The sequence below is a fragment of the Erithacus rubecula genome (assembly GCF_903797595.1).
Source record: "Erithacus rubecula genome assembly, chromosome: 5".
Taxonomy (NCBI): Eukaryota; Metazoa; Chordata; class Aves; order Passeriformes; family Muscicapidae; genus Erithacus; species Erithacus rubecula.
Window position 1 is genome coordinate 45,426,226 of NC_136687.1, and position 15,087 is coordinate 45,441,312.

The following is a 15,087-nucleotide window of genomic DNA, read 5'->3' on the forward strand; positions in this document are numbered from 1 at the left end:
GAGGTAGTCTCTTAAAATATTAATGCATAAAGGCACTAAAAATGATTCTTAATATCTTAACATGACTTCTGTAAAGTGGAAGAAGTGTACAAGCTTGTTTTTTGTTGTTTTTTTAAACCAAGTTGCCTGTGTTATGATTAATGCATATTGCTCCAAGTCTAACAGTGGATGAAGTTTGAATGCTGAAATATGCCTTGTTGACATCTTGTGCAATGTGGTGGTCATAAAGCAGAGATTTCATAACTGTATCAAAGGGTTAAACTGAAATGTGTGACAGAGTCATCTTTTCCTGCTTACTTTCTATACAGCTGCTAAACCACACTTCAGATTACAGTGTCACAGATTCTGTGTTCCCTGTCCCAGCTTTAGCAGGCAAAGAAGGTTGCTGCACATTCTAACTGGATAAAACTTGGATTTTGTTGTAAGAAGTTGTAGTGAGATGTTTGGAAGAGTATTATAAGTCTTGCTGACTCTGATCCCTTGCATTCCTCTCAGCATTTTACAGTACTTAGAACAAATTCTGAGTTCATTTAAGCATGAGACTTAAGAACAGGAAGTGCTTCAGTGAGCACCAGAGCTGCAATGTTGTCAAACCACAGTGCCCTCGCAAGCAAGCCTTTACTCTTGCTTTCCTGCAGCTGAGTGCCAGCTAACAAACATGTCATATGTTTACAAAAATAGCTAAAACCCTTAGTTCTTGCTTTTCTAACTGCCTTCCTATACAGCTCTAGAATTTTGTTTGTGTCTTGGACTAATCATAAAGGTCTTCCCTTGCCTTTGCATAACAGGGACATAGGCATGAGAGGAAACTGGTTTCTTTACATTGCACACAACATTGGCAGTGCCAATTTTGATAGATTCTTTTTGTTTGTTTGTTTGTTTGTTTGTTTGTTTGTTAAAGCCTTATGCTGTGATTACACTCAAAAGATTTGAAATATTAGAGAAGACACAGCTTAGTTTCAAATCATTCCAACACACTGTCTTTTTACTTAGAAGCTTAGTTCAGATGGCAAATCAGATCTGTTTTTTAATCTACTTATGCTCTCTAGCACTGGATAGAGGGAGGATTGCATGTTTTTCTTAATGTAGCCAGGTTTAACTACTGCAGTTTGTTTAATGTGTGATAGGAATACACTGATGGAACATGTTCAGCTCTCCTTAGAGATTTTGGGGGAAGGTGGGGCTGCTTCTTGGACTTTGGCCAGAAGTTTTCTTGTGGTATGCAATTGGTATAGTCCTGAGCAAAGAGAAGAATTTGACTCAAAAACTGCATTAACCTTTGAGTGACACTTCTAAGCCTGACCACTGAAAAAAATCATGTAGTCACTGCATATTTTTTCTGCCTGAAGTCATAATAAGGTGGCCAAAAATTAGTCCAGGCAAATTCAGTATTAAAACAACATGGGGCTATTAGTACACTCTCATTCTAAAATAAATGATTGAAGCTGCATTTTTCTTTATTTACTGATATTAAAGTGCTTCCATCTGCAGTGACAACCTTATGTTACTCTTGCTGGTGAGTACTAATAGGAAGACATATAAACTTTAAGTTTTTTTCCTTATGAAAGCAAAAAAAAAATCCCCACATGCTTCACTGTGACATGTTTGTCTTAGTTTATTTCTTTACCATATTTTGAACCGTGGCCAGCTGGAACTTCATGTGAGAAAGCTCATTATTTAGTTGCATTTTTTTAGAATCTAAATGGAGGTCTCTGGGAGCTTGCTGTCATCCTTGATATAACCACAGGGAAGATTTCTTTGGCTTTGAGCTGTTAATAATGGATTGCTGATGAGAGCACAGATGAATGTGCAAGAATACTTCCTAATTTGCTCACCATGTGCAGCATACCTGTATACCTAAGGAGGAGAAGAGATGAAGAGAAATGAGTAATAAAACTGCTCATATGCACTGTCTCTGTATATTATCAGTAATGATATCACTGCAGGATTGTGATCTATCTGTCTTTTAGCTATTTTGAGAGGCATTTGATGGGTAATTTTATGGGTCTTTAAGTTCAGGGATATTGCTAAAAGGCTAATAAATAAATATTAATTGGGTTACATAACTGATTTTAAAATTTACAATTGCTTGTGGATTTGTCTTATTGGTTCAAATATATTTGAAAAAAAATGTAAGATTAAGTAGCAGGAAGCCTTATTCAGGGGATTTTGTGAAGGAAAGCATGTGGCTTATTAATCTTGTATTGTTTCTCTTCGGGCATCGGGATAGGTAATAACATACATCCTTGTTCTTCTGCTCAGTGCTGCTTCTTCTGCACCTCTGCTTGATTCTTGCTATTTGTCTGTCCTCTTTGTACAAATAAATGGGAAGGAAAGGGGCAGAACAGAGAGGGAATGAGGAAAGTTGTGGCATTAGGGATGTTGTCTGGATGCAGAGAACTGAAGTATTTTGCTGTCAGAATGAGTACCATGGTACTGCAAGTCTCTGACTTGAAAGGAGATGCAACACATCACAACAGTACCATCTCCATTTGTCACTGCTTTGTCACACACCATTTCCACCCATCTATTCACATGCTGAAGCAGAAAACCACCTCAAAACACATGACTGAAATGTCCCTTTTTAAAATTCAGGAACACTCAGATCTCCCCTCCTGCCTTCAGACTTGCTTGGGTATTAGTCTGATGTGTTACATTACAGACCAGGTTGCATATTAACAGTCCTTAACCTCCTAAACCCCATGTTTGACACCTTCCGCTTCATTTGCATCTCATCTGCTGTGTGGTGGCTTGCTATAGGAATTTGTGCTGATGAAAGTTACCCATGACAAAAAGTATTTATTTGTAACTGTTGCATCATAGCTGGAGAGCTGTAAGCAGTACAGAGGAAAATACTACCCAAAATAAACTCATGTTATTATAATTGCATACTGCTAAATAAGTAATCCTCTCATATTGTATTTTTAAAGGGTGAACCAGGTTTCATTGGTCCACAAGGAGAACCTGGGTTGCCAGGGCTACCAGGAACAAAGGTAAGGTTAATGGGGCAATGCTCTGGTCCCTTGAACTGATGTCAAATTCAACTTCTCTCAGCAAGTAGCAGAGACTGAGGCTACCACTGGAGAAAATGTGAAAAGTCATGGACCAGTACTATGAAATGGATACATAGATATTCATATTGGTGCCCTCAAAAATGTTACATCATAACTTTAGTAAGTCATGTTTTTTCATGTTACAATCCCCAAATTTAGTTGTTCAAGAGGCAGAATACCATAATTGAAGAAACATTCATAAATACGGTTTTTAGGAAAATGGTTTGCAAATGTATGCAAGAAATAGGACTTTGATACTACACACCAGATTCTGAAAACTAAGCCACTGTTTCTTGTGTTGGCTTGGTTCCTTTGATCCTGCTGAGCTGGTGTGTGCTAAAGGCTGCCCAGTATTTTGTGACACCTGTGTCTGTTGCAATAGGGTGACAGAGGAGAGGCAGGCCCTGTTGGGAAGGGTGAGCGAGGTGAACCTGGAATCCCTGGACCAAAGGTCAGTCTGATCTTTATATTGGAAATGTTTTGTTAGTTTTACACCTATGAACATGTCTTTGCCTGCTGAAAAGTAGAACAAAACTTGGTGAGTGAACTTTTAAATGAAAATGCTGACAAATACTCTACTTCAGTCCAGAAGACAATGGCAGTTTTGTGTTCACAGCTGTGGATCTGCAGTCTGAATGGACTCTTATTTGGTCTGCAAAGTAAAGACACTACCTACATAGACTGTCATGGAATTGGCCTAATTCATTCCAGCTGAAGTACTGACCTCCAGGTCCCTGACTTTCAGCATCGAAGTTTGAACTCTTTGACCACTGTAGCAATTGAATGCAGAGAAAATCCATTTTGCATGGTGTTTTCTAACTCTCTGAGAAAGAGATCAGTCTAACTACATTTTAGCATTGTCTTAATATTTCCCCTGGTATTTGTACTCTCAAGTTTTTCTTTCCTAATGCATTTTGAAAACAGCAAGTGTAATTTTGTGCTTCTTGGCCAGTTAGTCTGAATTCACCTGAACTGCTGGAAAAAGAAATTGTGATAAGACTTTATTTTAACCTCCTTACGTTAGAATATTTAATTATCTTCTCTATCTCTTGGCTATCATTTCTCAGAAGCAATGGAATGACATAGCTCATTTCTGAAAACCAGTGATAATGATGCCTGTCTTTACTAATGCCAATACTACTTTTCCTTTGGAAGGGTGGAATCTGTGACCAATGCACTCTGGTGTTAAAGACTATGTTAATCTGGGTGCAATAAACTAAAATTCCTTTAAAAATTTATTATCTTGGTAACATCAATATAAAGTATTTCTGCTGTTCCAAACTTAGTTAGTTATTACTAATTTCTTTTTCTCTGCACTCCAATTTCTCTACCATTTTTCTCCTATCTTCCTTCAAACAGGGGAAAACAGGTGAACCTGGATCTAGAGGCCCCAAAGGGTCAAAGGTTAGTAGTAAAGAAACTGTCTTTAGGGGACATATTAACATGATTTTTAGGATCAGTTATTTGTAACATTTCTCTTTAAAAGAACCTGTAACAATCTGCAGTTTTCTTTGTAAATGAAATCTTCTGACCTTCAATTCTAGCTGAAAAATTTAGTCAAGTCACATGGGTTTTGAACACTGTGATTCTAATCCTTCTTCTGTTGTAACATCCATTGCACTCTGCTGTTGCTTTCCTCATGCAAATTGGTTTCTCTCTGTGTAGCTGATGTGTGTTTGTCCTCCCACATGCCATGACCCAATGCCTGACTGTGCTGCTGTTTGGTTTGCAATAATTTTAGGGATCCACACTTTGGTGAGCTAGGAATCAGAGGTATTCCAAGTACAGCAGGCTGGCATGTGATGGTCAGAAGTCCTACAAAGGCTTGAGTTGTTGGTTGTGTTACTGTTTTACCTGCTTTAAAAAGACTACTTTGGTAATACCTATCTACCCATTTATCTTTCTATAGATACAGTTGGTTCACATATATGGAGAGATAAAATGTATTTTTTTCTATTACTCTATCTGCTGTGCAAATACTGTTCTCACTGGATTGCTTCATGTTATGTGATGGAGTCAGGGCAAAATGAAAATGTATTTGTGTAGGTGGTTATTGACAGGTCTGCTGTGAGAATAAGGATGACAGAACAATGTATCCTGGTGTGATACTGTTTGCAGTATTACAAGGTTCCTTGAAGGGTGGCCTTAAGAGTTTAAAAATGTAATTAAACAAGTGCCATTTAACCTCATGCATTCCCACCAGAAAGAAGTGTTGGAAGGCGAAGGAGCTGATGAGGGAATTAAAGTGTCAGAGTGAGAGTAGAAGAGTAAATCAGCCTCTCATTTGACTACAGTACCTGGGCACCTCCCACATGCACCAATATTATAAAGATATCCTCTTTAATTCCCTTTTTATCAAAAAAAGGATATACAGTTTTCATTTTACCTGCATACTGTCATGAAAATCTGGCTCAGAAGTCAATCTAATGGTGAGCAACTTCACTTTTTAACAGTTCCAGTGTTCACTAGCTGCTGCCAAGGCAGCACTGAAAGGAAAGGCAGATGGCACAACCTTGATTATGCCCTGCCACCAGTCTGCTCTCCATATGCCTTCATTATCTCTATGAAAGTTTCCTGGTTTTTGTGTGTTGTTACCACTGGTGAATTAATCATTCTTCCCTGACTTTTACCAAATTCTCCAGATTTCAACAGGAGCAAAATTTGCAGTCCTTACCCTTATTATTTTGAGTAATATTAAAATATAAGATCTTGCTGTGAAAATGAGTGTGAAATGAATTGTGGATGGTGGGATATAAATGCATACATGTTTGAAATTCCCTCCATCATTTGAGACATATTGCTAATAGTCAGGATGAAAAAGCTGTGTGTAAGCTGGTGATGATCTTTCTTACTCCTATCACAGAAAGGGCATCAAGAAACTCTAGATCTGACAGTACAGTTGTGTTTGTAGGGGAGGCAGTGACTCCCAGGGAAGTTCAGAGGATTAGTGAAGGCATGATCACAGAAAGAAAAGTCTGTGCGTTTTGAAACACACATTTGAGAAAGTTTTTAACTGTTTTCAAACTGAGTAATTTCATTTTTCTAGTGTTCTCTTCAAGCTTTTGATAGTAGTGTCATTAAGAAGAGGGATATTACACAAATCGCTTAATTGGAAATATGCCCATTTTTTGGTTCTTTGTGGTTTTTTTGTTGCAAACCAATGCAATACTCTAATAGTCACACAGAACCAAATGCATCATTGTCGATTCTACCAGTACACAGATTTTGAAGGACTGTTTCCTTTCATTAATAAGATTCATCTTCTGTTTAAGATGAGAGGCCCTGTAAACCAGTTCATATAAGAAATCATATTTAAAACTGAAGAACTATGGGATATATGTGTGTCAAATATCATGCCTGTTTTTTTCATGTATCATTTTTACATAGGGTGATACAGGTGAGAGAGGTGACACAGGGTCTGCAGGTCCACGGGTAAGTCTGCTTCTCATCTCATCTCTTTGTTTTGTACACTTACATTCAGTTCATGTGAACTGAAATTATAGCAGTAATTCTTGTTAAAACTCCAAGTGGAATTAAGCACTTGGCATTTTTAGAACATGGTTGCTAACTGGACTTTAATATGAGTAACACCACTTGCCACTATTTGAAGCAGTCTCCTATCCACACTTTGTGGGCAGGTGTTACAAGCCAGGTGTTCTGACATTGTTCACTGCCAATACAGAGCTAGAGTTCAGGAGTTGCTTAAATGTCTTCCCTCAGAAGTTTCATATATTTGCTTTTCCAGTGCAGCACAAGTAACTTTGTACTGACTTGCTTATTTATCTTTATTTTTAAAAAGTTTTCTTTTAAATTCTGTTTTTTGTAGTAGTATATTGCAAGTACAGCAAGTCTAACACCCCACAATCAAGTCAAAGCCTGCGAAGTTGTTAAGACTCTAAAATAGTCTTTGGCAATTGTCTCAAAATTCTAATGGAAAATGTATTACAGGGACCACCTGGACAGAAGGGTGATCAAGGTGCAACAGAGATAATTGATTATAATGGCAATATCCATGAAGCTCTGCAGGTATGCAAACATAACAAGGCTGAATTGGTTTAGTCTGCTCTGGCAAAAAGTCATTTGACAGCATTGTATTTCTCTTCTGCCTAAAGCTTGAAAACATTTTGTGTTCAAAATTGTCGAGCTTATTAATCAGGAATCACTTTCTATATTTGGAAATCAGTTTTCTGTGCTAGAAAAACTGCTATCTCTGATACGAATTAGCTGAGTGAATTAGTTTCATGTTCCCTAGAGAGTACTGACATCACCTAATGAGGAAAAACTAATTCATTGCTGGCTTTGGTGTTTAGTACTGAATTAATGTAATAAACCATAAACACAGGTTCAACAGAAGTGTCTGCTTTTAAATTCATGTATTGTAATATTGACATTTCTTCTTTTTTTTCTCTCGTTTTCCTCCTCTTTTTCCTGTAAACTGCAAGAGCAGAATATTTGAGATTTGGAAACCATGTAACATGGTTCCATTAGCAAGCTGTGGATTCAATCAGCAACTTGAGTACATTAAGTAGACCAAGCACTGGTCTTCTCACTTATTCATTTCTGGAAAACCTATTTTGACTGGTGTGCAGAAAAGTGTGGAGGATTAAAGTGGGGTTACAAAAAGACTGAATGAGTGTTTGCATAAAAGCAAAGGACCAAGATGACATATGTCATTGCAGTCAAGGTGATTTACATTGTAGCATACTCAGATGCAAATTCTGTGCAGTATAACTCCACCAAAGTGAATGGCTTGCTTATGTGAAACTGAAGACTGGATTTGGCTCATTGTGCATCTCATCACTTTCTCACTGAAGCCAGTGAACTTTTTTCTTACATTTACGCAGTGGGAGTGGGTAAATGTCTGACCAGTCATTTGGTTTCCAAGACTCTTTCAAAAAAATAAAAAAATCTTGCTGCCTTTACTAAAATCTAAAAGCCTGGTATGTCACTAAGGCTGAGTCTACTCTTTCATTGTTTGTGGAGGTCTGCATGGCGGTGTTGTGAGGCTCTGCATTATGTTTGCCTCATTTGGTTTGCTTGTAAGGGAATTCAGGCACACAACTTTCAGTCATCTATATCCCTCTCCGAGTTACGTGCCCAAAGGAGCCTGAAATTAATGTTGTGTATTGCCAGACAGAGATTTACCAGGGGCTTTAGCCCCTGTATCTCCTATATTCTGTCTTTGCATTGTAACTCTGGCATCAGTGTTCCTTTCAAGCTTCCTCAGAAAAGCTGCAGCACATAAAGAAGCCTTGAAAGTGAACTAAAGCCTTCTGCAGTGGTTGAAACATTCTAGAAAGGCTTTATCCCATTGCAAATCATTCCAAATGTCATCACCTTCTGATCCAGGGCAACAAATAATTGATGTTAATGGGAATGGCTGTGCAAAGAGGGTATAAGTAAGATTATATAGGATCAGTCAAAAATATCCTTGCCAAATCCATCTCAGTCCTTTGAGATGGCAAACACCCATTCCTAAGTCTCCTGGTGCCAAATTCTTAAGGGTCTGAGATTTGCAGTTCTCTCACAAAAGTACATGAGAACTTCAGTGCTCAGCAGTGAACTGTGAACTTGCACAGAATTTGGCCTGCAGATTTAAAAATTGACGAGAGTTTGCAAAATCTGGGCTGCTTGTCTTATGTAAGAATTTAATAATAAATCATGAAACAGTCTAGCAATTTAGTTACTTTGCCTTGTGCCTCTTATTAAATTTCATGTGCAATCTTAAAATTGTCAGGGGTTTGAGCAAGACCCCTGCTGAGAGTATGTAGCTTTCACTTGGAGGATCAAATACAGAATCCATCTCTCAGTCAAAATTGCTCTTCACACTTATTCTGCACAATTTCCCAGGGCAAAAAACAGTAGTTTCAAAACTTTAACCTTTGTAGGAACTATAGTATTAGATATTAAATATCTGCCACTGTAAAGGGATCCATTACTGTGATCATGTAAACAGTACTTTGCAATGGTTATTTTAGGTTCTCATACCTACCTAAACTTTTCAGTATTTTTTAAAGTTCTGCAAGTATTTCCATTAAAATGTTGAAATACAATGTATATCAGTATATTAAAGCCATGTGTCAGAGAACAGTTTCGTTCAAGTATTTTGCATTGAGTAGGTTCCAGATCTTTGCCAGCAGTATATATTGTTGCACTGACATATGGAGGTTCTTTTACAGCTTAAAACAGAAGATCTGCAAACCTTTATTTGCACATTGGATAGCAATCAGAAAAGCAAAATATTTATTGTCCACGTAGGCCAGTAAGTTCTTCACATGCAAAAGGAAAGCATGTGTGAGCTGCTATATTTGGGGGTTTTACTCTGTTTAAAATATAGACAAGCATTTAAATTACACTTGAATACTCTTCCACTTGCTTTTAGATTCTTTGGCAAAAAAAAAAAAAAAAAAAAAAAAGTGACAGGTCAAGATATTTTGTCTCCTTCCATGATGATAATATCCTTTGTCTTTCCAAGCACTGAAAGCAAAATTGTAGTATACATAGCTGGGTTGTGGACTAGCAGTTTTGGATTTAGAACTGCATTTTTATATGAAAATAATTATTATAGCTCCACTCCAGGAGTAATTTATTAGTTAAACCTTGGTGCAAAACCTGCAGACATTACAAAACAGTGCTAGTCTTTTGGTTGACTTCAGGCACCAACCCATTATGTTTTCTTAGAATGTTGAAAAGACACGTTTTTGAAGACTTCTGCTTAGATTTTTCTGTTTTCATTGTTTATTTGATCCCTTGAATTGTACAAAATTACTGCCTTCATCAAATTCCCACAGAAGCCAAGCAGCTAATACAACACCAAGTGTTAAAAATAGCGGGTTTTATTCATGTTTTTGAAGTCATGGTGTCTCCCACGTGCAGCATAAGTTCTGTTGAGATTATAGCTGTAGCAAACAATTATTTTTATCATTGTTTAATTCTGCTGCTGATAACTCTTTTTAATACATTGTGTCAACAGAGGATTGCCACCCTGACTGTCACGGTAATTCATTACTGTTGCATGATTTACTGTGCACTGTAGAACTTCTCCTTTGTGCTGCAGCATGTTCATGATTCTGCTGGATCAGGACCTGCCTTCATTGGATGTCAGCCTGGTTCATCATAACGTGTATTGATTTCTTTGCTTGGTGTTTCCACAGTAGAGAACTCATTGTGGAAAACCAACAATGGAACCAATTCTGCTCCTTCTGAATTAATGGCAAAGCTTCAGTTCATTTAAATATGAGACTGAGAAAACACATTCTTCTTTTTTATTTCATGTTCTTCTCTGCAAGATTGCTGTTAGTCCTATTTTCACATCTGGACATACCCTTTATTTATATTAATGTGGGGGGTTTCTAAATGTTGTGGGGTTTTTTTGAAGCATCAGCACTATGCACCATCCAGACCAGTGTTTGATGCGTGACACTATGTCCACTGCCTGTGGTAGAAATGAAAGAAATGGTTACAGCTTATTCCATGGTAATTCACAAAGCACTGAGTATCCCTAAAAGATGCACTTAGCATCTTCTAGCAGAATCCTCTTTACAACTGATTGGACATTTCTCCTGGTGTCAGATTGTTTTGGATCAGGTAGTGAGGTCTGGCAAATATGAATGGGTTTTGGTCTCCCTTCCATTAAGGGAAGCAGTGCCATTTCTTCAATAGGAGCAGAGAACTTTATTATAAAATATGAGTTGTACTGTTATTTTAATGCTGTTTTTTGTGGTTGTGTTGTGGTTGTTGAGATTTGTCTTAGGTTAAGAATTTGTCCATAACTGGTCTTGGTTCCCCTTGCTTTAAGAATCTAACCCATTTTGTTACAGTAGCTGTATTAACATTCACCCTGCGCTTACATGGCAAGTCCTTCAGGAGTTTATTTAAAAAGCTGAGAGGTTTGTATGTTTCTATTTAGGGACCACCAGGACCACCAGGACCCCAAGGGCTGCAAGGGTCAAAGGTGATCTTCCTTATTTTACTCATTGTATCTTAAGGGTAGAATATTTTCTGGAGTTTGTAAGATTATGTATATGTACAGGTAAATGGAGCTCTCCAGCACGGTTGTTTAACTGTAAATTTAACAAATGTGGCACGTTTCCAACTTCATATCCCAGATTCTTAAGATGCAGTTTTCCAGAATAGATGCCTTGTTTAGTTGCCACACACAGACTCTTAACTAAGGACCAGCAAAATTAATTAGTACTGAAAGAATGCAGAAGCATCTCGCTCAGGGATCAGCACTGAGGTTGCTCCATGGACTTTGCAAAGCAGCCACACAGCCAGACAGTGCCCCATGCCTCCCCTCTGGCTGAGTGGGAATGAGGTGGGCAAAACTGTGTGCAAGACCACTGGCCACCATGTGAGTGCATGTGAATGCAGCTTTTATATCACGGGGCACCCATCCAAATAAGAGCAAGATTGTCCAATGTCAGTAAAAATTACAACGTACACATGTGGGCAGGAGCCTGGCTGGAAACCCAAGCCTGCCAATACCACCTGGCTGGTGCTTATAAGTAGTGCAGAAGGGTTAGTGAGCAGCCCACACAGAGACAATGAATACCATATGCTGCACTATTATATAAAATCTAAATAATAAATTTACCTATACATAAAAAAGAAGTGTTGAAATTAGTGGACTCTCACTAAATGCTTTTAAACTAGTTGAGATGTTTCTCCTCTTTCTTAAATACTAGATACTGCATCTTCTCCCAGTATCTCTATGCTATTTCAAGAGCGAATATGTGCATCTTCAATAACAATACTAGACATTTAAATTTCAGACTTTATCTAGTATTTCATATGGAAATACATCAAAATACACATGTACATTGTTTTGAGAAATTGTGAGAAACAAGGTTCATTCTATGTGAAAATTTTTAATAGATATAGCAGAAATTGCTTTTTGCATTATCATCCACCCAGCAATTCTGCAACATGGACTATGTTATAAAACAGAGAAGTTGGAGTGTGGAAGAGGTTGTGCTCCTTCATATAGATGAGCGTTCTCCTTCAAAATTTACAATGTAAAGCAGAGTTCCACATCACAGGAGTTTGTTTGTAATGTCATGGACTCCATCCATCACCATAACTTGCTCCTTTAGAGAATGCTACCCAGGAGCTGGTCACAAGACAAGGTGGTGAGTGTGAACTCCTTCACTGGGTGATTTACAGTAGGGAAAAAACTATGAAGTTTCTCTCTACCTTATGTAAATCAGGAGGTATGATTCTGTATTTATTCTGGTAGCAGGCAAAGTTTCTATTGGATTTGGGTCTTTTCACCCCTGGGATTTTGTTTTCTTTCTCCTTTCTTTTTATGCACTTATCTGGCCTTTATACAACCCAAAGATTGTGTAATGTCATAATCAGCTGGGCTGTTCATTAATGTAGGTATTACATATGTGCTGGATTTTTTTACAGAATATTCTCTAGCTTTATTGTTGTTAATAATGGGAATTTCTCTGCCTCTTTCCTCTAGTATCTGGGACAATTGGGATAATCCAGTTCTGTCTTATCTCTTGCAGGGTGAACCAGGATCCCCAGGAGCCCCAGGAGTTGATGGAGAGCAGGTATATTTTGTTTAAATCATGTAGTGAAAAACATGTGAGCAACCACAGGTTATTCCAATAGATTATTTCCATGATTCCAAGTTGTAACTTTGATTTAATAATTAAAGAATATGATTATAATAATTAATAAATATCATTATAGTGTTGCTGCGTAGTCTGTGATCTAATAATGTCTGCATTTCTGCATTTTAACAGCAAAGGTATACACAGCACATGACTTCTTATTAGGATCAAAGCTAGAATTCTGTTGGTATGCCTACATATTTTACATTACTTGCTGAATAATTCCATATTTTAGGGTCCTAAGGGCTCAAAAGGAGACACAGGTGATCCTGGAATGCCTGGAGAAAAAGGGGGAATTGGACTGCCTGGCCTACCAGTGAGTATGAAAAATTAATTAATTAGTTTTAACAGAAGTATTTATATTTTTTCTCTCCTCTATTATCAGGAATTTCCAACAGTATTGATAAATTGCAAATGGGACAGAAAGCACTGGGGAGAAAATTCTGAAATTGTTCTGAAGCTAATCTAGGAGGGTGTATAAGATTGTCAGAGCTTTTCATTCCACTTACAGTGGAAAAAAAATACTGTGTCAGGAAGAAAAAGATTAGTTGGCAGGCTGACCAAAGTTGTACCACTTTTGTAATATATAGCACAACATGGGAAAGCAGAAAGGAAATGTGTTTTGAATGGAAATTTCAGGTGACTTAGATTGAGGAGGGAGAAGAAATGCATTAATATTTATGTGATGCATTCTTCCTATTTTGTGTGTGTGTGTAGATAGATATAAATATAAGATATAGATACAGATATATGAAATTGCTCAGCAAAAGCAGAAACAATTTCAAAATTGTAGTACAATTGTACTGTAGTAAAATATATCATGAATGGACTGCCAGTTTAAGGAATTGTCATGAATGTCATGTCACAATTGATCAAGCTATCAATATAAAAGCATATCTTTATATTAGTTAAAAATTATTTTTAAAGTAGTGCCAGAATTTTTTACAACTATTTTCTTTATGTGTGTGCTGTGTTATTATTTTTTAAATTATAATTATATGTCAATAGCTATTAACATTTCTAGATTGGTTGGTAGTAAGAATAAAGCTGTTTATAAATTATGTTTTGTAATGATTTTTAGGGAGCCAATGGCATGAAAGGTGAAAAAGGAGATGTTGGTTTGCCTGGTGCCCAAGGTCCTTCAGTAAGTCATACTGTGGCATTGCAATGAGCACAGGAGTCCAGCAGTGGTTCTAAATCTTCTGGTTCTAAGTAATACTTGATATTCATGACTGATCTTTCCTGAGAATGAACACTTATGGTCACAGAGCTAAATAGAAATTAAGAAATTCCAAATATATAATTCCTGCCACTCTGCAGGTTATGGCAGCAACCCATTGAGGTTTAATCCAGGAAGAGAGGGGGGATATTAAACTGGATATATCATCATGAAATTCTTTCCATGGATTTGTTAGGAACATGGAAAAACAGTGGAGAATATGTGTGCACTAAATGCTGAGCAACCAGATTCCCTATTTTAATGACCTCAGAGAATTTTTGGTACCAGTGGGCTAACAGAAATAAAAGGAAAGACAAGAAGTGATTTAGAAATTATGGCAAAGCCAAGCTTGAATTTACTATCTTTTCCATTTGCCAGTGTTGAGGGAGAATAAAATAACACCTTCTGGCTCTGCAGATTAAGTAATACAAGAGAGAACTAAAGAGCACATACATAAAATATTTAAATTTCAAACATTCCTTCTCGGTACTGTTTATTTTACAGGGATTTATTGTTTTTCCCCATGGTGTCTTAAAGTGTGTCATAGACCCTAGGAGTAAGAATCTGGAGACAGGCACACTGCCATATGGCACAGGCAGATCTGCACTTTGGGTGCCTTGTCTTTCAAATCAAAATAATTCCCATTCCTAAAGCCCTGTCTAGATATGCTGTCAATGTTTGCTGTTGCATAGCTATTTTTATAAGTGCTTGCCAACAAGGGTCAGCCTGACTTCTGGTATTTTGTGGGAGTTCTTTGCTCTGCATGATTTAATACCATTGTTTTTTATCTGTAGATGATAGGACCACCTGGACCACCCGGGCCACATGGTCCTCCAGGCCCTATGGTAAGCTTGGGAGGAACAGAGGGGCTGGAAGTCATCTAAGCCCTCTTGCCACTTTATTGCCTGCTTACTAAAAGGGTTATCAGAATATGTGGCCATTAAAGAGGGGACCTAATCTGGAAACCTTTTTGCATGTCTTAAAATTCATAGGAGGTGGAGAAACAAATTGCACATTCCTGTTATTGTTATTATGCTAGTGGTCTGGTTCCTCCTCAGTATCAGGTGTTTACTGTTGCTTTATTGACAGATGCATTTCTTTTGAGTAAAGAAATACAGAGGTAATTTGTATCCCTATAAAGCAAAAACTCAAAAAAAATTGTGGTGTATTTTCATGACGAGAAATATTGCTT

At 37.4% G+C, this 15,087-nt stretch overlaps 1 protein-coding gene across 1 annotated transcript in view; it reads left to right on the plus strand.

The window, feature by feature from the left end:
- COL25A1 (collagen type XXV alpha 1 chain) overlaps positions 1–15,087 on the plus strand; it is a 298,288-nt gene that overhangs the window by 258,679 nt on the left and 24,522 nt on the right. The window contains exons 19-29 of the mRNA XM_079307351.1: positions 2,931–2,993; positions 3,436–3,504; positions 4,413–4,457; positions 6,441–6,485; positions 7,002–7,079; positions 10,027–10,050; positions 10,963–11,007; positions 12,569–12,613; positions 12,912–12,992; positions 13,758–13,820; positions 14,690–14,740. Coding sequence (XP_079163477.1) covers positions 2,931–2,993; positions 3,436–3,504; positions 4,413–4,457; positions 6,441–6,485; positions 7,002–7,079; positions 10,027–10,050; positions 10,963–11,007; positions 12,569–12,613; positions 12,912–12,992; positions 13,758–13,820; positions 14,690–14,740 — 609 coding nt within the window. The remainder of the gene's footprint in view (positions 1–2,930; positions 2,994–3,435; positions 3,505–4,412; positions 4,458–6,440; positions 6,486–7,001; positions 7,080–10,026; positions 10,051–10,962; positions 11,008–12,568; positions 12,614–12,911; positions 12,993–13,757; positions 13,821–14,689; positions 14,741–15,087) is intronic.